Source organism: Hippocampus guttulatus, chromosome 6, assembly GCF_054856545.1.
Source record: "Hippocampus guttulatus isolate MCC_2025c chromosome 6, RoL_Hgut_1.0, whole genome shotgun sequence".
NCBI lineage: Eukaryota > Metazoa > Chordata > Actinopteri > Syngnathiformes > Syngnathidae > Hippocampus > Hippocampus guttulatus.
This window is the reverse complement of record NC_141266.1, coordinates 14,328,444-14,353,060: the sequence shown is the minus strand read 5'-3', so window position 1 is coordinate 14,353,060 and position 24,617 is coordinate 14,328,444. Positions and strand designations below refer to the sequence as shown.

General features: G+C 43.6%; 2 protein-coding genes across 4 annotated transcripts; both read right to left on the bottom strand.

The window, feature by feature from the left end:
- Positions 1-59: 59 nt before the first annotated feature.
- On the bottom strand, positions 60-11,657 carry znf576.1 (zinc finger protein 576, tandem duplicate 1). Of its 2 annotated transcripts, XM_086114464.1 has the most exons (10): positions 11,559-11,657; positions 9,778-10,225; positions 8,514-9,023; positions 4,647-8,068; positions 4,251-4,518; positions 3,530-3,721; positions 3,370-3,447; positions 2,978-3,155; positions 2,573-2,747; positions 60-2,476 (listed from the first exon to the last, which is right to left on the bottom strand). In XM_086114464.1, the coding sequence occupies exons 2-10, from the start codon at positions 10,193-10,195 to the stop codon at positions 1,256-1,258; spliced, it is 6,462 nt and encodes a 2,153-aa protein (XP_085970590.1). In that variant the 5' UTR covers positions 10,196-10,225; positions 11,559-11,657; the 3' UTR covers positions 60-1,255. The 2 variants fall into 2 exon arrangements, with proteins under 2 accessions (XP_085970590.1, XP_085970589.1); XM_086114463.1 differs by lacking the exons at positions 8,514-9,023; positions 9,778-10,225; positions 11,559-11,657 and having other exon boundaries at positions 4,401-4,518; positions 4,647-8,047.
- A 1,145-nt stretch (positions 11,658-12,802) lies between these two features.
- LOC147203649 (uncharacterized) lies at positions 12,803-24,277 on the bottom strand. Of its 2 annotated transcripts, XM_086114002.1 has the most exons (3): positions 23,582-24,258; positions 18,171-19,706; positions 12,803-14,060 (listed from the first exon to the last, which is right to left on the bottom strand). In XM_086114002.1, exons 1-3 carry the CDS (start codon positions 23,739-23,741, stop codon positions 12,940-12,942), a joined length of 2,817 nt encoding a protein of 938 aa, XP_085970128.1. In that variant the 5' UTR covers positions 23,742-24,258; the 3' UTR covers positions 12,803-12,939. The 2 variants fall into 2 exon arrangements, with proteins under 2 accessions (XP_085970128.1, XP_085970127.1); XM_086114001.1 differs by lacking the exon at positions 12,803-14,060 and having other exon boundaries at positions 14,821-19,706; positions 23,582-24,277.
- Between the last annotated feature and the right edge of the window lie 340 nt (positions 24,278-24,617).

Genomic DNA, 24,617 nt, shown 5'->3' with positions numbered 1-24,617 from the left:
GAAAAATAAAGTTTAAATGATTCCAAGGTGTTTTTGCTATGCATTCCCCTATACAGTAATACTTTTCTCCAATGCAACTTTATTCAATCAAGACTCCCAATCCAAAAAATAAAATAGAATAAATAATTTTACACATCAACAGTAGACAAAACAATAGTCACAATTCAGAAACGCACACATGAAGTGTTAAATCAATCATTAAAAAAAATAACTTGTGACAGGAGACAAAGATATGAACTTGAGACAAAGCTACCTTGTTCGTGGAGGTAAATACAGCCTTAATAGTGTGCAAAATTGGCCATGTAGAGTATTTACACACTCTTAAAGGTCACATTCTTGACAATTTGTTTAATTTTTGTTGTTACTTCATGACAGAAATGTTTCAGAAGCCCAACATGGGTAGTGCATATCATTATGAAGGAGGGAGGACAAAAACAAGACAACAATAATACGACGTATTTAGTGCTGTTCCAATATACTGGTTAAGGGCGTGTAAGGGCATTTTTCCCAATGAACACCCAGACTTTCCTGATAGTAGCCTCCAACAAGAGATTTATTGTTGGCTGCGACATAAATCATAAAAACGTACCTCAAACAGACACTTCATCCGGGGGGGGGAAGGACTCTGGTCCTAATGGGTGGCTGTAGTATAGCACCATGTGTCACAGCACGGGTCTTGACCACAACAGGTGGCATCTGCACAGCTGACGTTTTTGATGGATTTCAAAGAGTTGCTGGATGCAACATTGACTTGGAAAGTTTAACAGAAAGTTTCCGGGTAGAGCAAACCAGAAAAATAATCGGAAACAATGCATTAGTGATTGATGCAAGCAGTAATAACAATCGAGGGTAACACATTTTAGAATCATATTGCACTAGTGTTTTAATTAAGGATCATTACTTATTTTTCGGAGGGGGGGGGGGGGATTAAAATGCATCTGTACAAATACATTTCCAATTAAACGCCTGGCCTTTATGGGATGGCGGGTATTCAAATCACAGCCACTCTATGAGGAAACATTGTCTATTAACAGTTATAAATAAATAAAATTACTTATTTTGGAATTTGTGAAGATAAGCATATACTATATGGACTGTCACACTGCAAAATCATTAAAAAAAAAACAACTGGTGTGACAAACTGTTTCTTCGTGTCCCTGTTCTCATCAATTCATGAATATTTTGACGCACCTAACAGCTTGTGGTGACCTCATTCATGACCAAAATAGGAACATGCAGAAAAGTAAGACTGGTGCTAGAGGCTTCCCGAACTTGCCTGATTGTGGAAATTCAAAAAGCAATTGTGGTTGCGCGAGATGCAGAGAAAGACACAGCACTTGAGGCACAGAACTCGGGATGTCCTCTGACAGTCGCCAAAACGACATCTGCCCCCTTCGCCCTCAGCTAACTGCTCTGGCCAGTGGCCTGAACCGTCGTACCGTGTTGCCGCGTCGGGGAGGGGGCTTTCTTCGACTGTGCCGGGGTTAGGTGGGTCAGTTGTAGCATCAGCTTTCGCCGGGGAGGATTGAGGGAGGACAGAGTTCTGAGGGTCTGAGCCACTGGAGTGGATCAAGGCTTTGGCTACTGCCAATCTAAAATCCATAAAAGATAAAGGTGCTAATGTGGTCATGTGATTGTGTCTGTACAAGAGCCAGGAGTTGACCAAAGCCATATCTGTTAGGTACCAGAGCACAGCGAGAGGCCAACCTGCAGGTGAGGTGGTAACCGGGATGGAGTAAAGATTCAACAAATCTCTGTTGAGGCGCACCGCCGCCTGGGCTTTCTCAAAGTTGCTGATGAGCAAAGCCATGCTTCTGTGACAGTTTCCTGCCGTGGAGAGAATGAAGCCGCTGTGTGACCTGCGCAGCACCAGCTTGCCGTCCGAGCTAACAAACTCATCTCCGATCTGGCCCTGGGCTCCGGCCACCCGGCCTGCACCGTGGATCCCGGCCACTAGGAGGCGCTCGAGCATGGCAGGAGTGGAGAGTTCTTGCTTGCAAAGAAACACATTGCTGCCTTGGGGGATCATTTTCTCAATAGCATCCTCCTTATCGCACAGATCCGCTTTCAGGTCCACATGAAGGAGAAAACCCCCAAATCCAATCAATGTGGTGCTATACAGAGCCAACCTGTTATCGTGCACCTTACCAATTAAGGGAATTAAATACTGATCCACTGCGAAGTCACCCCGTTTTCTTAGTGTCTGGCAGCCTTTTTGGAAACGGCACAATAACGGCCCAATTTTCCACAAAGGGTCCACGGAGTTATTTGCCAATCCCCTTTGGTCCCTCCTGTTAGCAGGATGATGAGAAAAGTCAATACGAGTTCTTTCTCTCGTACTACTATTGTGAGGATCCTTAGCAGGGGAGGCAAGCTTCAACAAGTGCGACAGTTGAAGGAAGCGGGAAAGCGGCATGGCTTCTGCAATCAAGGGCACCTTCGTCAAGTTGTCCCAGTAGAGCCGCGGGCTGGGAAACTGGGGGCAAAAAGGGGGGAGGTCAAACTACATTAGGTCAGTTAAGTCTTGCCTCTACAAGTGAAAGCCACACAAATGAGAACTGAATGCACAAACCTTCAAAGTTCCCATTGCAATGTGGATTCCAACAAACTGGGCGATTTCCTTCACGGTGACGCAGTTAGACGTTTGATTGGTGTAGCGGCCCATTTCCACCCAGGTTTCCCAGCCAAAATATCTGGAGAAGTATTCAATGGGCTCAGTGGTCTCTCTAGTTCCTGCTTTGAACACCCTTGAGAAAAAAAAAAAAACAATGTTGGAGCATTTCAAGATTTTTATTTCCTTATATAACTACTGTCACACAGACTCTACAAGGCTTGAATTGTAATATAACAAGAGTACACTATTTCCACAAATCGTCTAAATTTCACAATGACCTCTAATATTATTCAATTCGAATATTGTTTGGGGATATCATAGTGAAGTATTTTTCTTTTGAGTAAGGAAAAAGTTGCTCCTTACGTTTGTGTTGTTCCATCTGGTCGTTGTGCACAGTCGCCTTGGTTCTTGCCCAAATAGGCCAGGACTTCGGCCTCTGCGTCAACATGAGGTTGCGACAACTCGAAAACTCTTGCATCCTCTTCATCAGAAGTCTGGAGAAGTAAACGCCGCATGTCTGGTGGATGCTGACACTCCGCTTCTGCTGAGCGTTCAAAGTTGCTCACGGTTAATGTTTGATTGTGACCAAGTGAGACAACGTGAAGGTTAAACTAACTCATCATTTGGCATGTTAGTGCATCATCTGATTGATTTTAGGTGCAAACAAATCGACAACATTTATTCATACAGTTCCACTTTTGCAAATAATGATATGTGTGCAGCAGTCTCCTATAAGTGAAGAAGAGAAAACAAACCTTGTCCATCGGCATAGTCATGAACATCCATCATCTCTGGTCCTCTCAAATCATGGTGGTCCTGCTGAGTGCCTTCGTCTGCGTAAACATTGACAGTTCAAAAGCTCTTCTGTGATCTTAAATCTAGTGCCGACACATCTGAAAACAGCCAAGCACTTACATAAATGACAGCCAGCGGTTGGACGCGGCGTCCGTCTGACATCAACGGATGCGTCTGGGGTTCCACTGTTGGTGTGACCAGCACCCAGGGGCAGTTCCCTCTCTTCCGCCTTCACCGGGTAGAAGATGCACTGCTTGCTGCTTGAGTCAGTGGACGCGCGGCAGTCGCTGGACGTCTCCTCAGCGTCTGAGACTGTGAGCAAGCAAAAATGTCATTTTCGGAACAGATTGACATTTAATTTGCTCAGCACACAAAGTTAAGAGGCTTTGTTGGATTGTTTTGGAACACCTTGCTTTGATAGCATAAGTCGAGGCAACGAGCTGTCAAACAGCAACATGCCACATCTAACGTGACTTTTCTTCTTCGTAAAAGGACAATTTAAGTGAACACAAGTAGAGACGTTCAAACCGGGTAATGTACAGTGTATAGTATTGACCGTAACAAAATATTTATTTTTATTTTTGGACTCATAGGTGCACACATGCCTTTTTCATTTTATTTTTTGAATAAACGAATGTGTACTTCTAATAAGTATGAATGCTTCATATTGAGGTTGCAAATTGTACAACTCGTATTGGATTTAGGACTGGAAATGGGCCAAATATGATCTTGAGAAGGTTGAATTAAGTTTACGCTGATTGCACTGCCAATAAAATGTAACTCCAGTTTTAACATGAACCCTACCAAAATGTTGACAAACTCTTCTGGAATGAGCACTTACGTGTGCTGGGAGAGTTTCGGTCAGTGACTTGCTCCACATTCCAACGCCTGCGTCCGTTATGCAGTGTGGACCGGGCGTCATTAAGCGCGATCCTGCTCTCCTGCTTCACCAGAACCGTCTGAATGTCTCGGTTCTGTTGTGACTGCGTACCTGCTCCTGATTTGTCGCTGTCTTTAAGACACGAGGGTGCGCCAAGCGGTGGATCTGATGTCCTCTCCTCAACTTTGATCACAGCTTGCATCTCATTTTCAGCGGTGCACTTTAAATCCTTTAGAGAAAAAAAAAAAAAGCATTCAAAGCATTATAGCCTTGAGTTCATTGAGTGTCGGATTCATTTGTATGCTTTTTGCAAGGTACGCATCCCGCAACACGGTGTTACAGCACCTGACCGCTTACCTGTCTTTCATTCATCGTGGAAGTTATCAGGTGAGGCTGTCGGTTAGCCAACCCGGGTTCAGCTCTGACGACCTTCTCAAGATAAATTCCTGGAGATGGCGGACTCTCCCTGTCTGAATTCCTTTGAGACACACTGGATTCATCCGCGATGGAGGGTGTTGGGGAAATAATAGCGGCAGTAGACGGGCTTCTATGGGGATCAGGTCTGGGTTGAATATCTACCAGGGAAGTCTGTGCCATTGTCTCATCTTCATCGGTAATTTGGGAATTACACTCAAGTTTTTCGTAAATAACTTGACAATCCTCCTGCTCTCCTTCCAATTCAGTTTCCGTGACGGCACCTGGATCCAAACCTTTCCGATGTACTCCTCCGCGCCTTGTAGCCCCCGCTTCCTTTTTCTTCTGGACTGACACCTCCTCTTCCTCATCTTTAACTCCTACTTGTTGCGTGGAACACGACACCGATTGCAAACTTCTCACATCGGTTGCTTGATCATCAGTTGTGTTTTCCGCGCTACTTGCTTCAGAACCAGCAGCTTCACCCGATTCACTTGGGCAAAGATCCTGAGGCAAAGCCGCGCTGTTACTCCCATTGCGCACCCCATCGGGGACGAGGTCTACCCCGAGAACGGCATCCTTCTTGATGTCCTCTTCTATGGAGGCCGGGTGCTCGGATTCTGAACAGAGGTTCTTGGGTATACGTTCTTGCGGTTTGTCAGATTCATTTTGCTTTGATGGAGCGGTGCTTTCAAAGAGAGGATCCTTATTCGAAGCCTTGCCGTTTTTGATGGGATGGAATGGTTTCGGAGCAGACTGAACACCGCTTTCATCAGCAGGCAAAGATGGAGATGGAATCACGGCAGTAAATGAGACACTCGGTTCCCTGTCCTCCAAGGCCAAATCCGGTTTATGATCCCAACCAGTGCTCGGATTCATCAGTCGAATAACTCTTTCCTGATGGTCCACACCTAATCTGGAGACCCCTTCAAAAATGTTGCCATTCGTGTACGTAAGCTCGGGACTTTCTAAAATATGCACCATCGCCTTGTGCTTCTGAAGGGAGGCAACTTCAGTGAATATCTCCCCGCAGTTTTTACACTCTAATGCTCGCTTGCAATGGGCGGCGGTTATCACCCCTTCGGTCTCCACGTTTGAGGAAGCTTTGCGTTTTCGACCGGTCTTTGGCTTGACAAGTTGGGTTTGGGGCGATTGGCGGGACGTCTTTAGAAAGGAGAGCAATGTGAGAGTCTTTTGGCTCTTTTTGGATTTCCCCGTTTTCTTAGCAACATCGGTGGGATTATTTGCAGTCTTGGTTTTGGGGTTTGCCGGGTTGCCTTCGCTGTGCTGGGATGGGTTATCCCGAGGTGAAATTTCTTGCCCAGATGTTTTGGTAGGGTCCAATTTGTGAACTTTCAGTTGGGGCTGCTTATGACCTTTGAGCAAAAGGAGAGAGTCTTGTGTTACCTGCGTGCCAGGTGACTCTGCTTGGCCTTTGGTTTGGTTGCTTTTGGGGCTCATTGCCTCGTCCTTTTTCTTCCGCCCTTTATTTGTCATCTTTGTTCCCTTTGAACTCTTGGAATGACCTTTTGGCGTGATTTTCGACTGAATTTTCTTTTTAACTGCAGGCTTTTGTTTATTTTTATGCGGATCTTTTGCTGCATCTTCTTTTCTCATTTTTTTCTTAGTCATTTTCTGTCTTCCTTGCGAATCGTTGGTTAACGACGACATCCTGACCTCAGCCGAAGATGCCGTGCTCTTTGCTTTTTGACTTTTCATGGCAATCTTTCCTTTCTTCTTTGATGGCACTTTATTCTGTAACAGATTTGTTGCCCTATCAACCGTGGGTTCTTTTGGGGGAGATTGGCATTGCTGAGAAGGCACTCCATGTTTTTTGTTTTTCTTCTCTTTCTTTTGCGGGCTCAGGTTAACAAGATGGGACTTTTTGGTTCTTTTGCGTTTCGTGGGTTTGCCACCATTTTGTAAATCTTCATCAAGTATGGACCCGATCAGTTCTTGCATATAACCTTGTATGATCAAGGCCCTGGCTGGCTTTCTTTTGCGTACTTTCACAAGCTCTTGAGCTGACATTACATTCACGGGTAACTCCGAGGTCTGAGCTCCCCGTTTGCTGGATGAATGTGTCGGGCCCTTTTGAACAGAAGTATCCGTGACATCGGGCGGACTTTCCACCCGATTCCTGTCCTCCTTTAGATCAACCGGTAATTCTTCACCCTGTGTAGTCTTCTCTCGTGACTCCAGGGGGTTTCCACTATCGGATAATGAGGGCACCGGAACTTGACTGACGTTTTGAATCTGCGATGGAGCCTTCTCCTGCGAGTCATCTCCAGCTCCTCCTAAAGCCTGCGCGGGTGCCTGTGGTGAGGCAAAAGTGGAAGCGGCGAGATCTTGTTGGGTCGTTTGCAAACATGTCAGGTTCTGCTCAACTGCAGGCCCCATCGGTGGAACGGCGCTTTGTAGAGATGTCAAGTTCGGCTCAACAATAGGCCCCAACGATGGAACTGGTGAGCCAGCATCATGCTTATTTACGATACTTTGGTAGGGAGTTGTATCCAGTTCAGTGGTCGGCACCAATGAAGGGGTTGGGATTTGCGGCTCTTGTGCATTTTGTGATTGCTGGAACTCCCCAGGTGGTGTCAGGGCAGGGGTTAGTTCTAGGATGACGGTTTGCTCAAGGTCTTGCTTGAATTCTGTTCCTTCATGATGGAAAACCAACGGTTTGAATGTATTGGAGTTGGTTGCATTAAGTTCAAGTTGTGGATGAATTTGATGCATCATCTCTCCGTCCGGCTCCAACCTGTGTTCACTTTGAGCAAGACCAAACACCAGGCTTTCACCTGACACAATATGTGGGCCCAAGTCTGAGAAGGGCAGGTTGATGAACTGTCCATCAGGTGTAATTGGTTCTAGTATGATCGTTTGCTCCATCGGATCACATGAGTTGTTTGAAAAGTCTCCTTCCCCCATCTTGGACTTCACCGATGTAACTTCCAGAGAATCTGATTGGAGCGGGTTGAGGTTTAAATTGACTGCTTTGGACAGCTCTGAGATCTGCTGAACCTCCAAAGGTGGTGCATGAGGAGGCACTTGACCCAAAATCACCACTTGGTTTACCTTCTGAACGTTTCCCAAAGATTCAATAAGCCTTCGTATTGGTTCGGTGTCGATATTGCCGTCGACTTTCTGAAGAGGCCCATTGGGCTCCAACTGTAGCAAAGCCGGCTGGGCAACGGATATCGGCGTTATTACTGGAGTAAAGTGATCCGTGTGTAACCTCGCTCGCATGGGTTTACCAAGTGAATTTAGGGACACGCTGTGCTTGTTTGTAAGATGACGAAGGCGCGTCTTGGGACTCTTGAAAGTAGCCTTGCAAACAGAGCAGGGATACTTGGGTTTTGTGGCATCTAAAGATAAAAGAAGCAGAAATGCATGATGGCATTTGGTACATTCACACCATTAAAGTACAGTCATCTTTCGCCATATCGTGCTGCCCTTTTTGCAGATTGATTCTATCGCAGACTTTATGTCATCCATTATCCAATTTGATGTCACAGGTTTTTCTGTATTCCTTGGGATTTTGCTGTGAATACTTTCGTCACTGACCACAGAGCAACATCAAAGTGAGTACTGGGTCCCCAAGTGGACAAAAATAATATCTGCGCATGCATCCAGTCATAATATAATGTAATATACAGGTATAAGGAATTTGTATGTATATATATACAGTATATATATATACACACACACACACACACGCACACGCACACACACACACACACAGGGTCAGGCAAAATGATCTGGGGTCAGGCAAGTGATTTCTGTTCTGTGCATACGAATACTTTCTCTTACCAAGCTCTTTTTTCCGTTGTGCTTTGGTTTTTGCATCTTCGCCTGCTTGGGCACCTTTGGGCAGGTGGGACTGCCTATGTTTCTGCAGTGCATGGGACATGCTAAACCTGCTCCCACACTCCTTGCAAACATACGGTCTCTCCCCAGTGTGGACACGGCTGTGGTACTTCAGCAGTGTGATTGTTTTGCATGTTTTGTCACAGTCGGGACAGGTGTAGCCATCCTGCCCAATGTGCACCTTTTTATGGAGCGTGAGCTCGGACAACCTTTTAAAGGCCTGGCCGCACAGAGGACACTTGAAGGGTTTCCTTTCGATGTGGGTTTTCTGATGTGCCATGAGCTCGGTGGAGTTGGTGAAGTGGCTATCGCAATGGTAGCAGGTGAAAAGCGAATTCCTCAAGATGCATTGTTCATATTCGACTGGGTGGCTCAATTTCAGGTGGCGCTGTTTGCTCTTGGAGTCACTGAAGATGATGTGGCACTCGATGCACTGCAGGGAGAGCTCCGATGCTGAAAAATAGCCCAAACTCATTTTAGAACAGAGGGAATTCCAAATAGTAATGGCTGAGGTGTAAAAAGAACAGTGTGGCTCTCTCCACTATGGTTTCATTAATGACCTTCAGGATTTTGTATTGAAAACTGTGGACGAATTAAATAAAAAAAAATCCATCAGGAATCCTTATTTCACACAGATTAGGCAGGTCGGGTATGTGATGTTGGACCTGTGATAAAGAGCCTGAGGGGGCTGGTCTCTGGAATAGTGCCATACAAGGCTCCCCCTCCCCTCTCAATTTAACTATAGGAAGGCCAAAAAATTGAAATAGAAAATTTGGTGGGTTGTTTTATTGTTGTTTTTGTTTTGTTGTTATTGTGGGTCTTTGTTTATTTTGCTATGACTGTTTTTCTTAATTTTGCATGGTTACTGTCTAACATTAGACAATCCCATATTAAGGGTTGCTTCTGTCTTGCTAGCTCAATGTTGCCTTATTCTGATTTTATTATTTTTATTTTAAGACCGGCCATTACGTTTGGATCCAGCCTGCTATCATAATTTAAAGAAGACCACAAAGCAATGTCTGCACAGAAACTGCAGACTATTTTGCATTCACTTGTGATTTTTTTTTTTGTGTCTGGGGAAAAAAAAACATGGATGTGGGGGTTGGAAATGAGATTTTTGCTGAAAACAAATCTGCCATTTCATTTGAAGCCCACAGCAATCTTGCTCAGTGTTAACAAAATGACACAAGGATGTCAAGTAACTCACATGTGAGTGGCATAACCAATGGCTTGGTCATGTCCATCTTCAGAGGATCTACCATGGCTTTCTTGGAGGGGAAACGTCTGTCCTTTTTCTTTGACTTTTGTTCTTCATTTCCGGGATCTTTGTTTGCATCAGGTGTCAACTCTGATGGAGGTTTTGTGTTTCGACCTTGATCTGCCGCCATCTCTTCTGTGGTGTCTGAAGGTTCAACAGTCCCTGTGACTTGTTGAAGAGAATCATCTGCAGGTGTTTTATCAATTTGGGTTCCGTTGGTCTCCTCAACGGATACATGCCTTCTTTCTTGTGCACCTGCTTGAATTGGTGCTGCCTCAGTAGAATCGGTGTCATTGTGCGGTGGATCCACAGCAGTTTGGGTGCTCAATGGGTCTGGCCCGCTCTCCAGCTGGGCTGGGCTGAGCATGGCTCCTACGCCGCACGAGTTCACACGTCTCTATGGATTAAGCACACAAATAGGATAACTATTGTGTGAATGCTGATGAGCTTCCAAACATTTCCAAGTTAAATAAAACACATTTAAATAATATTCCCCCAAAAAACAAGTGAATGAGACATTCAACATAAATATTTCCCATCTTTCTTTTTCCAAAAATCGAACCCTACATCTCTGCACTCTGAGGCGGACGTGCGAAGGGTTCAAGGAACTGATTTTAATACTCACTGTCACCTGCATGGGGCTGGTTTACTCCAGAAACATCCAAATATTTTGATTATTTAAATAACCATTTTAGTTTATTCACAGATTCCCCCTGACGTTGTGAGTGATAAGTCAAGTCAACAGTATTTATAGAGCACTTTCAAACAGCCATCGCTGCATACAAAGTGCTGTACATGGAGCAATTTAACATGCACAATAAACAGTAAGACAAATCGGTAATAAAGGCGGTAGAAAGCACCAAACAGTAAAACCAAGAACAAATCTAAGTCATGCTGAGTCGAATGCCAAAGAATACAAGTGAGTTTTGAGGAGGGTTTTGAAGATGGGCAGCGAGGAGGCATCCCCTTCCCCCCCACCCCACACGCTCGTGGTATTACCCCGAAAACCGCTAATCCAAGAATCACCCCTGGTTCACAAGTGGACTTTATCAACACAAATCACTGAAGGGTGTGCGCGCACGATTGATGACTTTTGTTCAATTTTTTAGCAAGATTCTAAGTTTCAGCCCTTAAATTTCTTTTAACTTTTCTTCGCACATACAGTATATTTAAAAAAAAGGGGGGAGGGCGCTGCAGTTCCGTAAATAAACACCTGCAGTGACTATTTGAAGAAAATCTGAAGAAATTGGAAACAGTCTGAGTTGGTGCGGCTGCATGGATGGCTGCTGAAATTGAGGATAAGGAGAGGAGCGTCGACGCAAGTCAGTTTTTTTACATTAAAATTATTTGCACCAAATGACCTACTTGTGCGTATCAGCTCGTCTTTATTGTGCACTATCCAGATGGCCACAGGCACGAGAATGGATGGGATAATGCATTTGTATTACAATAGACGGGCGGTGGGAGTGCAGCTGTCGGACATATCCAAATGGACTTAAATACATTTACTTGTATCAGTTGTCTGCTAAGACGCAAACTGAAGGTGCATAAACACAGTACAGTACACCTTATTTGTACATATAACGGTAGCATAGTTAGCATAAATTCAGTGATTTACTGGGATATTACTCCCGCTGCGATTCACTAAAACGCTCAATAATAAAACGCTTTTCGTTTAGAACGATAACTGCATGATAACGAGTGTGCTTGATGATGTAATTTAGTGTTACCTGATCTGAGTTATCCACATAAACATCACAGCGTCGTTTCCTCACAAAGCCCACAGAACTGGAGATCCTGAAGCCACAGCCTGCGTGACGTCACGACCGAGGAGCAGCCGCCGAAGAGAGGAGGGGTCTTCTTGTGATTGACGCGAAGTACTGCCACCTACTGGAACGGAAGGGGAAGCGAACGACTTGCTTCGTTTTAATTTCCCTGGACTGGGCACCAGCCAATCGCAGGGCACCATTTTACCAATCGCGCCCACCTTCAGAGTTCTTACAATTGAAAATTTATAATAGTCATGCAACCTTTGGATTGTGTGAGAAAGTCGGAGTGTCTCACCGGAGAACATGCAAACTGCAGCCAAGATAGAACAAATCGAATGTTGGGCTTATTAGGCAATATATATTTCTTGCCATCCATTCAGATGAAACATTTGAGGATTTTGTTTAGATTTACATTTAATCTCGTTTCAGTGTGGCCTTTTTATATTTGCCCTATGTGTGAATGTTGCTATTGTACCAATTACCTTAGCTCAGTGGATGAATCAAAATCTATATCATGTTTTCGATAATGTGTATGCTGATCTGAGTCACAGGTGAGATGGAGCCAATCACAGGTTGTTTATGAGTTGTCGGTTTTTCCTCAACAGATTTTTAATTTGACTTTCTACTTCAACTTGGAAGTGTAGCACATCTGCTTACTAGTGAAGATTGTGGGTTAAAAATCTCAGCTCAGGCCTCCTGAGTGATTTTTTGTTGTTGTTTTCCGAGTGATTGTGTTTTCTCAGACAGGTCTGGCTTCCACACATTCCAAAAAATGTGACTTAATTGAAAACCAAATAGTCTACATGTGTGAATGTAATCAGGAATGTTTTGTGGGATTGACTCGCGGCCAAAGCCAGGAGGGATCGGCTATATCTCCCATGCGACCCTCTTGAGGACAAGTGTTACAGAAAAGGTATGTATGGTTATCTATTTTTGTTAGCTAAATGCAGGTCAATTTCACCACTTGACACATTTTTCCTCAACAGGATGACTATGAATGAGAGCAATTTACTGCATAGTTAAGTTGAATAACTTCTTTCATCCAAAATATATTAAAGACAAAAAGCACAAATAATTTCTGTCTGCATGAACTTTCACAAAATGACCAATTAAAGATATTAAATATCACGTGTATGGCTATACAATGTGTGTATCTGTAAAAATTGACCATGTTATGGTGAATAACGACAAGGAACATCAAACGGTGACAATACAGACATTTATTAAAAATATGCTAAACCATTCAATCATTTCGTCTGTTCATTTTTCTCTCCCCCTGTCACGTCAAAGGCAGCGCCCGCCTTTGCTGAAGTCTCTCTGGCAGTCTTAAATAAATAAAGGTTCACCCCTCAGTGTCAGGAAACGGCACCTCCCCAACGGCATGTTGAACATAATGCAAATGAAGCTGAGCGATGGCGTCAAAGCCCATACCGCATTCAAAACATTCAAATTCCCAATACTTGGGATGCTCTCCCTGTTGGTTTTGTTCTGGTTGCTCACCCCTGTCAAGCTCCTGTGTCGTTTGTGCTTCTCCTGCTTTTCTAACTTCCTCAACATCAGGCCAGGTAGATGATTTTGGGGGCTGGTGCACAAGTTCCCTGCAATCTGGCATGTCGGACTGAGCAAACTCTTGATTCTCTAACAGCTCTCCAGATTTCTCCAAATCTCCAGATTTTTGCAAACTTCCCTCTGTTTCTACGCACAATTGCGGTCCTCGCTGCTCATTGTAATTTGCAAGCAGGTTTCCGCCCTCCATCACGCCTTCATCACCGGACCCGACTACATCCATTTTTGGACGAAATGCACCGACGTCGGGCCGCGATGAAGCGTGGCTGCTGCTGAGGTGGTCGCTAAGCAGAGGTGATGTGGAAAAGCGCCTGGAACAAATGTAGCACTTGTGCTTGCCCAAGTGGTATCTTTGCAGGTGTCTATTCAGGTAATCCTCTTGTCTGAAACCCTTGGGGCAACTAAGACACCAAAAAGGCCTCGTTTTATGGAACTCATCGTGAACCAACCACGAACTGAGGCTTTCAAAGGTCTTGTTGCACTGATCGCATCTGTGCACCTCACGCGACATGTGTGTCAGCAGGTGACCACGGAGACGGGTTTCCCTGTAGAAAGTCATTCCACACATGGGGCAGTTGTACTTATGAGCGCTTTCGCCAATCGGGTTTTTAGCTAAAGAGGGCCTCCTCTTATGTCGCGCTTGGTGCTTTTGAAAAGACAGCAGATAATAATAAGCTTTCCCACATGTCAGGCACCTATACAGTGACTTCATGGGGCGAGCGGTTGGCGATAAACCTGGGCCATCAGGGCCATCTGCACTCACTTGGTGAGAACTCTCAGATTTCGGAATCCCATCCGCGTCAATGTCCTGGTCATCAGTCTTGCACTCCCCTTGAGTGTCCAAGTCATCCAAAGTGGTTGCGGGTCCGCAATCCTGCGCAACTTTCCTCTGCTTGGCTAGAAATAGGGGGAAATTCACGGTTAAAGAAGGTATTTTATAGGCATTTCGGAAAGTGTTTTCAGGAAAGGTGAGAAAAGATGGTCAGTACGCACATTGAGATGCAGCAGATATCTCTTCGCTCACAGATGTTAGATTTGTATTAGTCAGCAGATTTCGAATTATGACGACAAGACATGGTCCTCTTTAGGAGTGTGGGGAGGGGTAATGGCATGGATTATAAAAACAACGCCCCCTCAAAACTGTTCGGCAATTCGCTACGTCAATAAGCACTGATCCACAAAGCCAATGTACAACAGTTGCGCACTTAGTGGTGATTTCAAAGATGGTCTTTTCATTTCTTTGGCCTGTCAACTAAATGAATTTTCTTTTAACCATGTCTTGTTTTCAACCTTTGACTGCTATGGCACTTGCCACTCATTGGTGAAGTCTAGCTAGATATAATTTCCGGCTTTAAAATTATATACTTGGCTAAATATTGTGCTCTCCCCACCCTAGCATTATATCATAAAAGCTATCAACAAAACAAGGTTTCCAACAATAAGGTCAACTCAGAGAACTTATCATGACTTCAAAACTGAAGGAAAAAAAAAACATTTTTGGCACATGTTGAAATACAACAAACAAAATTTCTCTACTTACAAAATTTTCTCGTTAAGAAATTTCTTTCAGAACCAATTAATTTCGTAAGTCGAGGTACCACTGTACATCACACAGATTTTGTGTGAACTGGTGTGAAGTCATTAAACAAGCCACTAATTCAGACTATAATAGATCCCTTTATTATAGGTTCCAAAACAGCATGTAAACATGTAGGCAAAGGCATGTTAGTCACTTTATGGGGAGAAAAAAAAAGTCGTTTGATTCATATTTACTGCACAAATCTTCCCCCAAAATAAGCGGTTTAAGTAACTAAGAACCATCCCAAATGAATAGAAGTACCACATTTTAATTTTATTCAATAAATGGCTTTGTCACAATATGGAAATAAACAATGGAAACAAAAGGGGTGGGGCTTAGTAGTCAATTCATGCAGAACAATATGTACATGCCGTAATGTATATTTAGACTGGCGGCTGCCTAAAGTCAGCTGGGATAGGCTTCACAAGCCCGCGACCCTCATGAGGAAAAGTGGATTCGAAAATGGATAATGTACAGTATATTAGCGCTCTATGTCAGGCTTTTTTTTTTTTATTGAACAAGGCAGTCCATTGTGTTTGCTCAGCCATTGTTATTTGAGAAAATGTTTCAATATTTTAAATGACAGCAGCAATTTTCCTCCCCCAATTTTAAATAAAAAGGCTTGTGACATGCATTCATGTATTCCAAGTATATATTTTGATACAATTATAAGCTCTAATTTCTCAATTTAGAACCGTGTAAATGCTTCCATGACACCCAAACGTTGAGTATGTGGAAAGTATTAAAAGGGTTACGCAAGGCGGGGTTGTTAATTTATACAACTCTAATCCAGTGTGAAGGAAAGCCTGGGATGGGGAGAATTGACAGATAATTAATTTAATATAGTGACATATAATGGATTGCCTCATCCAAATGTTCAAGTCTCGTAAGCTTTACATGTAAACAACCATTTTAATATATGCTTTGTGCATGCTTGGTGTAATGCTGGTGCAAATCAGTTTCTTGACTAAAAGTAGCTCCACATTCAAGGCAAGTAAGAACATCTGTATCTCCTGACGACACAGCGGCAGGGCTGTCACATTGCCATCTGGAATCGCCAGTAGCTGCGTGGTCGTGTTTAGAAAGGGCCCGTAAGTCATCCACCGTCACAGAAGCGCGAGGGCAATCACACGCAGCACTTTGACAATGCAAACATTTGCGGTTTGAGAATTTGGGTGACGAAAGAAAGGCTTTGCCGCCATGAAGGCTACTAATGACCGACTGGCTCTCTTGCTTCACGGCCTGTTGTTTTGGCCCGTGAGGGGGAAAGGACTTCCCTGTGGCTCTGACAGACTTTGTGGTCAAAGCAGCACTGAGACGTAAGCGAACCTCGTTGGGTAGCCGAAATCGGACCTGATCGTGCCAGGCGAGGTGTTGCTGCAGTTGGCTCTCGGTTAAAAAGGCATCGCAGCACAAGGCGCAGCAAAAAGGCCGGCTTTTTGCCTTGGTCTTGTGAGTTTCTAATTGTCCCTCGGTCTGGAATGCTTTGCCGCACTTTCCGCACTTGAAGAGACATTTGACGATTGGTTCTGAGAGGCGGCTGATAAGCGGTGACACCTCACCTAAGGGATCAGGTGCTTGGACCACCAGTTTAGACGCTGGGTATAATTTATGGTCAGGAATTGAAGCAGCAGCTTCACACTGAAGTCCACACTCAAGGTTTGGGACATTCCAAGGAGATGCATCAATTTTGCTTAAACGGTCTCTGCTTATTTCTGTTGCAACATTTTCGCATTTTATTTCACAGCTTGTGGCTACACTTGGGATCTGAGCGTCTAACTCGCTCTTCGGTTTGTTTTGTCTGCTCTTGGAGTGTGCTTGCCACGTGTGGGCGCGAAGGCCCCTGGCTTTGGAAAAGCTTGCCAAGCAGAGGGGACACTGGTAATTTGGTGCAGTCGGTATTGTCGAGATGGATTCACACTCGTTCATGGCCCGGTTCATCGCACTGAGCGAGGAGTCACCTGTCTGAGTATCTCGAACTTCTAAAGTGTTGCTATGCTCATCGGAAAAAGGGCCTCGCGCACATGTTTGGTGACCTTCCGAGGTCTCGCTCTTGGGTCTCATGTCAGGTTGAAGCTGCAGTGTGGACATTTGGCAGTCCTGTTGCAGACGGCGGTCGGGAAGCTGTTCTTTAAGAGAGGAAAGTTTGTCATTTGTATGCCATCGTTTATGAGAGCCAAGGGCAGAGTTAGACAAAAATCGCTTCCCACATTCTGAGCAGGGAAACTGGTAATCTTTCCTGAACTCTTCCTCGTTCGTCAATAAGTACAAGGTCGCTTTTGCTCCTTTTTTGGAGGAACCCTTCGCGTGAATTCTTTTATGCAAGTTCAAAGCCCCAACAACTGAAAAACGCCTTTCACACTTGTTACACTTGTATCTCAAACCGCTGGTGTTTTCAAAGCCACATACGGTATTTGGACTTCCCATGTTCGCCGCCTCCATTTCCTTCTTAAAGTTATGCGGCACCTTCCCCGCACTTTCTTCAGAGTTCACCGACTCATTATTATTGAGGTTTTTGGTGTGACACTCCATTACGTGATGCTCTTTTTTAACGCAGAGCTTTCTGTGCGTCCGCAAGGAGGCCTTGTTGCTGAAATGTTTGAGGCAGGTGGCACACCGAAAGTCTTCTTGCCTAACGCAAGACCTCGGCGGTGATGGCGAATGCCCACTCTCATTTCCATGATACCGCATATGGAACTGGAGTGCTTTGGCCCGAGAGAACAGCTTCCCGCAGTCGGGGCAGCTATATGTATTCTTTTGCAGCTGCTCGACCTGATGCTGAAAAGACTTACTCGGTGGTGGGAGGAGCTCACTATGCACAACCTGATGCCTGAGAAGACTGGAAAAAAGACGGAACGTTCTGTTGCAGACTTCGCATTGATGATTCCCATTTTCATGTGTACGCATGTGCAGCGTCATAATTCCCTTGTGTCGGAACTTTCTACCGCACACAGGACACGCGACCTTCAGGCTCGAGCGAGGACGCCCGCGGTGCAGCGGCTGTGTAACACCGGTTCGAAGCCTCACATCAACACATTGACTCGGACTTTGCTTATGATGCGAGTAAGCTCCTAAAGACCAAAAACCTTTCCCACACTGCTCGCAGTGGAAAATCTTGGGGCCGAGAAGAGTTTTTTTTGGATTGTACACTTTTGCGCTGGGCGAGATACTTTCTGTGCTCTTTGTGGCGCGGGTGCGCTTGTGGTTTAACAAGCTCGACGTCTCACAATCTCTGCAAAGTAGTCGTTCATTATGTTCATTGGACAAATGCGAAAGCTGTGTACCGCACATGTCACATGTCACAGTTTTCTGTTCAAATAGGCCTGCCTGTTTTAATTCATGCTTAGTTTCGTGTTTATATTCTGGAGTAGCACCTGCTGCAAAGTTATGGGCTTCATTGTCACATGTGTAAATTTCCACTGACTGACCTTTAGTCTGACGGCTCCTCTTATGAATGTTGTGCCACACTAAGTGATCCCGCAGTGACGCCTCGCTAGCAAAGCACCGGTAACATTCTGGACAATCAAACTGTTCTTTGGTTTCGTTGTTTTCAGCTGCTGGAGGGCTCTGTTCCTTGGCAGGGTCGAAGTCAACCTGAACAATTTTCAAGTCCAGCTCTGGTTTTGAAACCAGATGACTGACTGAATTATTGCCACGGCCCTCCTGGTCGGATCCGGAATCGAGGTTAGGGCTCAAGTCTTGCACTGCCTCGTCGTCCGATTCACTCGCGCTTATCACCAGGACATTAAAGTCCCCGGGTTCATAACTCTCCATCACATCATCTTCGGGCTCATTAGCATCGGGGTGATCTTCAGACTCAATGTCAAGAAGAACGTCCTCTGCTAAGACGTGATGTCTCAACCGCCGTGTCACTTTCAGCTCCCCTTTCAAGGTCTCCCGGTGATGGAGCAGAGGCGAATGTTCCTGGACCGATTTCTCCGGTTCCGTAAAAGAACTTGTGTGGTGAAGCTGATGAGATTGAAGTGCCGACAGCCTGGAGAACCTGAGGCCACAGTCTATACATTCAAATGCTTTCTTCTGCAGCTGGTCCACTTGATGGAGAAATGACTTTGCTGGAGTCTCGCCACTGTGCACCATGCGCTGATGTCTGTAGTAAAACGTTTGAGTCATGAACACTTTCCCGCAGGCCTCACATGGAAATCGGTTTGGAGAATCTTCCGAATGGTTTTCATGCCATTTCTCATGGTTGAACCAAGCAAGATGGCCATGGAATGCTTTCCGGCATTCCCGACAGTAAAATACATTTTTCCTCAGCTTTTCTGTCCTTTCTTTTGGAAAGCATTCAATATTGTGGCTGAATCGCTGGTGTGTCTTCAGATGCATCAAAGCGGGAAAAGATTTCCCACAAGCACATTGGAAAGGTTTCTCGCAAGTACCACTAGGCTCCTTTTTACTGAGCTTGGCCGCAGGCTGCTCTTCAGTATCAGGCCTGTGTCCTGAAGTCCTGTATTGGCGCTTAAATAACTTTTCTTCATGGCAACGTCGGTGGGCATCAAGGGCAGATGCACGAGAATAATTTCGTCCGCAAATCTCACATTGAAAGGACTTTTTCTGTAACTGCTCCAAGTCATTAAATAAAGATTTGGAAGCCTGTATATGGGTACGCTGATGATTAAGAAAGTGCCCTATCATGGAATATCTTTTCCCACATTCAGAGCATTCAAAAAAGTTCTTCTTTGGGGACCCAGAAATCTGCTGGGTGTCAGAACTTTGAACGCGGTGGGTTTCCATGTGGGAACGGAATTCACTCATATCAGCAAATGACAATGTGCATAATTGACAGGAGCTAGTACTTTCCTCGTCTTTCTCAGCCATATCTGAATCGTCCATTGGCTCCAAATACATTGCGCACTTTCCATTGGGGTGCTGGATGCGATGATCCAAGAGGGTTGCCTCCTCACCAAAGGCTTCTCCGCAATCTTGGCAGCAGTATAGCCCAAATTCTAGAGAGAGAGGTTGGAGAAAAGAGGACTTACCATTAGGGGTGTGCATCTCTCCAATAAAAGTCGATTTAATATGTGCCTCAGTACATGGGCAAAATACGATTCCAAGACGCTTCGATTTTTAAAGTGGAACGATTCGATTCACTTCCAGTCAGTGAGATTCCCACTTATATATGTCTTGACGAGGAACAGTTTATGAATTGGCGATGGGTGTGTTATACTTTTTGAAGCGCAAAGATAGAATTTTAATGGCCACTCATAATTTTGTTTAAAATTCGTATCGTTGTTAAAATTATAAGAACACATATCATATCTACACACAAAGCTGTATTGAAACAAGACAATATGATTTTCATAAATACATTCAAAATAATAGGCAAAGTTGTTGTTAGCATGTTGGCTTAGTCTTCAGCAAGCATTCAGTTTCTCATGTGACCTCTTTGCAAGTGTCATTGCCCAGCCCTGCCCTAAATGCAGAATATAAATATACTGTATATATTTTAAATATATTCTTGCGACACCTGACATTTTTTGTGGTGAAGTTAAAAATACGGTTAAAAAAATAGAGCTAAAACATCTGTGCTGTATTTCACAAGAAGCTTTATTTGTCATTGACCCACTATGTTCATCCACCCGTCCGTTCATCCAATTTGACTATGACTGTCACAGATAAAGGCAAGTGGGCAAGTGGCTTGACACACAAGAGAAGGAAAGGGAGACCGTAATAGCTTTACAGAGTTGGACATTAACAATGGCCCGGGGCGACTTTGCCAGTGTGTCGGGCCACGAGCCTCCTTACTATGCTGGACCAACCTGGGCAGGATAAATTTCTAAATGATGGCTGCTGAAAATGGCCCCAAAGTGAGTTTTTTTTTTTTTTTGGTTTGTTTTCAAAAGACTATCTCTGAATCAACCAGAAACAGGATGTTGTGACAAACTAGAAAAAAAATCCCATGAACGGCAAATGTTTGACTGTATAAAGATAAGATAATAAGTTAAGATATCCTTTATTAGTCCCACACTGGGGAAATTTACAGCCTCCAGCAGCAAGAATGTAGGCAGAAAGAAGAAGGTATGAAATGGGGTTAGCCTCATGTCACTAACCTTAATAGTATCATACCAGCCGCAGGACGACCACAGAAGAGAACACAAGGGCAAAGTTTTGAAATGATGCTTGGTCGTCAGGTTATGATGTCCAGTAATACGCGGATAATGGTTCTGTGCTAAGAGTGGTACATGTTATATAAGTGCTATATATGGGAGTGAGGGGGTGGGGTTTGTCAGTTTCTTTTAAAGATTGCTCCAAAAATAAATAAATCACCCATTTCAAAACAGCTAATGTCAGATGATTAAACCACCTAGACAGTTAATCGGTCGGGCCCTTGCACTGAATGCCGCAAGATTCAGACGTTCTCAACCCTTCACAATTGGAAAAATGCTATGTGATTTTTTTTTAATTCAAAACAAAGGTACTTATTACATCAGTGCACAAAATAAACCATGCATCAGCGGCAAACAAAATTGCGATGTTCAAATAACAAAACCAACAAATCATGACTTTCACTAAGTGCCTATTTACTGCAAAGTAACAGAATTTTTGGTGTTGCCTGAGGAGCAAAATTCAGGAATGCTCAACTTCCCCTTTGCAAATGCCACTCATATATCATTTTCGCAATTATGTTCATTTTTTATGTCGACCATTATCAAAAAAGATTGCTCATGACGATTTGGGGATTTTTTCGTCTCTGTTCAGGGATTTATTTTATATCTTTATACAGTTTCCACGGGAAGAAGATGGTCCTTTGCCCACGATCCTTGATACATTTTGACATGATTGACAATTCAATGAAATAAAAAAATGATTCCCATGTGGATTAATATGATTCTGTAACGATATAAACCGATGTTGAAAAGAGTACTTTTTAAAATTGGCTTCTTCAACACAACCATAAGGCTGTGAAGGACATTACCTGATAAATGTTGTTGTTTCAGTAACAGAAAGAAACTATTCATGGTCTTAACATTACCAAAATGAATCTGTATTAATCATTACAGATTGTTCGGAAAGTCGCTGTGCAATTATTGATTGTTTTTTTTTGTTTGTTTGTAGGATTATAAATTTTCAAGAAGAGGGTAATGTGTTAAATATATAACGGGTTCAGAAAGTCACAGTGGAAATATATTTAAACTACCAGTAAGAGACATGTTTCAGAAGAGAATGCACGTGGAAGGAGTAAGATAGCTGCCAAAATAGAGGCGGGACTGATTCTAAACATTCATATTTGACAACTCTCTTCCTCCATATAGCTGTCGACTGATTGGCTTTGGAGTTGGGGGTTCAGTCGCCCCAAGTCTAGGTGTGCGAGTATCCCTCACTGAATGATTACTCAATGGACGACAGTCATGATTGCACACTTTGAGTGAAAGTGAAACAGCTGTTTTCCATCTCCCCTGCATTTGTGTTTTTCACCTTACCACTATAAACCACGAACAAGGAGGGCAGACAGGGGTCCTAGTTTTGGCCATATTTCTGACATGATTTTCTATGCTTCTGTCACTGGGTTGACTGACAAACACATTTTTGGGTTGATAGTTTACCATGTCCCTTGTGATGTTACCGCCGATATGGCTAATTTTTTCACAGCTTCCTACACTAAATTGATGAGGGTTTTTTTTCTATTTCAAATGCCTCCTCACTGATATATAGTGTATCTATCATCCTTGGAATGTGTATTGAAAAAAACTACAAATAACCTTAACAATTTCACATTACAGGAATTGATGTACTCATCGTACTTTTTGAAACGGATTCAGTTACTGGATAGGTCATTGTTTTCTGAAGTAAAAGCAGATGTTTGCAAATGTTTTATATTGATTGAACACAACAGACAATCGGGCTGTTTTCCTTAGAACTTTGGAAAACAGGATAATTACTGTTAGGCAGCCGACAACAGAGGATTTCAATAATGTCAAGTAAAATAATGACTAAATCAGAATCAGAATCAGAATCATCTTTATTGGCCAAGTATGTAGAACACACAAGGAATTTGTCTCCGGTATAACACGCTGCATTAGTATCATCGTAAACAACAAATCATTGAACCATTTTAGAGTAACCAGTAGCAGTATTTGTAGTACAAGAAGAGTGACTACGTCAGTGACTGTTTAAGGAGTTAATGGCTAGAGGGAAGAAGCTGTTTAAGTGTCTACTGGATTTGGTGCGCATGGATCTGTAGCGTCTGCCTGAGGGGAGTAGCTGGAAAAGGTGGTGGGCAGGGTGCGGGGGATCCAGGAGACGTTTCCTCTTGACTTACTCAAAATCAAATCTGAATAGTTGCCAATTAATTTCATGATCTATTAGTTCTTTAATAATCAATAAATCTTGACACTTTGAAACTAGAATTAATTGATTACATATAATTACGGTACATCAAAGGTTTGTTACTGTGTTTATCATGCTTTTCAATCATAGCAATCTTTTAGAAATAGGATTAACAACGTGATAGAAATTTGAAACTCGGATTCTACAAAAAATATAAAACAAATAAACATGTTGGTCCAGTCATTTAATCACAGGTGCTTATTTTTTCGTCCACTCCCAAGTGTAAAGGGTAAAGAGGGTCTGAAAATGGCTGGCACTGAATTAATAGTATCATAATTTTAATGTGTCACAGGAAAATGATACTTGCATCGTGAGAACCACCTTCAAAATACATCCGATAATGCTCGTGTCATGTAAATCAATTACTATTTTAATTTTAGGCACATACCTCCCTAGTTGAATAATATGAATGGGGATCACGGTACAAAATGGGGATCACGGTTTGTTTTTGTTTTAGACTTCTGGTTTATTTGACTGATAACGATGTTTCTACCTTGAGATGAGGCTGGGCGATCGCTGTTCGCGATGTCCTCAGACGGCGGCGCATCGCTTTTTGCCGAGGTGACATCTACGGCGGTGGACGGTGCGACATATATGCTGGACTGTTCCTCCGTCCGGATGTCTTCCGACATAACAGCCGGAACTTGGTCCATCGTTGGCTTTGTTAGCGCTAGCTTGCTCCGATGCCGCTAGTTAGCAGAACGGCGAGAGCATAAAGCGTTACGCAGCGGTAGAAAAGTAAAATAAAGTGGGTACAAGGCTATGCATGTTTGCTGAATTCATTGCACAAACGAAGCACAGATTGTTGGAGCTGTTTTTGCCCAAGCCCGGTCCAAAAAAAAGCGAACGGACAAAGATGAACGAACTCGAATAATGAACTGAGGTTTCATCCGTGTCCGGAAGTTAATTCTTCTTCGTCGGTGTTGATGACCGCAAGGACGCTCGGGATTGATTGGCCTCCGCTTTCTAAGGCGACACTTATGTAAAAACCCCAGTTGTACAATTTATCCAGTTGTATCCGTGTGTGATGCTACCACTAACTGGTGAAGATTTAAAAAAAAAATAGAGTAATTGCAATGTCGCTAATATATAAATTAAAAAAGAGAATTGCTACGATGGTGATCTACATGAGACCAGACTTGAATGCTGTTAAATCCCTACAAATTAATTACAAAAGCAATTGCAGAGACCACATTTGCACGACAGTGGACCAGGACTGCCCGCGAAGAGCGCCTGTAACTGGCGCCCATTTAAACGCATTGGGGGAAAATTATTTTGAAAGCCAAATAATTCTTCCAAAACCGCTGATGATCCGCAATATGCGTTTTCCACAACAAATGGCGTTTAAATTCCCCTATATAAAGTGCCCCCGACCACCAAATGTGGGTGTCAAACCGCGAATATTATTGTATGTACATACCGAGTGGTTGTCATGGTTTTAATCAGTTTTCTTCTGTTCCCAATCATGGCTCATCCTCAAGAAATTATTGGACGATGGATGGCTAGCTAGGTAGACAGTTTTTTTTCTT

What these genes read in the sequence shown, in the direction of transcription:
- znf576.1 (XM_086114464.1), bottom strand. Translation starts at nt 10,195, where the DNA reads ATGCTCAGCCCAGCCCAGCTGGAGAGCGGGCCAGACCCATTGAGCACC. An exon ending in CCACGATGAATGAAAGACAG is followed by an intron (nt 4,519 to 4,646) that starts GTAAGCGGTCAG and finishes TTTTCTCTAAAG; the next exon opens with GATTTAAAGTGCACCGCTGA. An exon ending in CCGAAACTCTCCCAGCACAC is followed by an intron (nt 3,722 to 4,250) that starts GTAAGTGCTCAT and finishes GCTTGCTCACAG; the next exon opens with TCTCAGACGCTGAGGAGACG.
- LOC147203649 (XM_086114001.1), bottom strand. Translation starts at nt 23,741, where the DNA reads ATGGACCAAGTTCCGGCTGTTATGTCGGAAGACATCCGGACGGAGGAA. An exon ending in TCGCCCAGCCTCATCTCAAG is followed by an intron (nt 19,707 to 23,581) that starts GTAGAAACATCG and finishes CTCTCTCTCTAG; the next exon opens with AATTTGGGCTATACTGCTGC.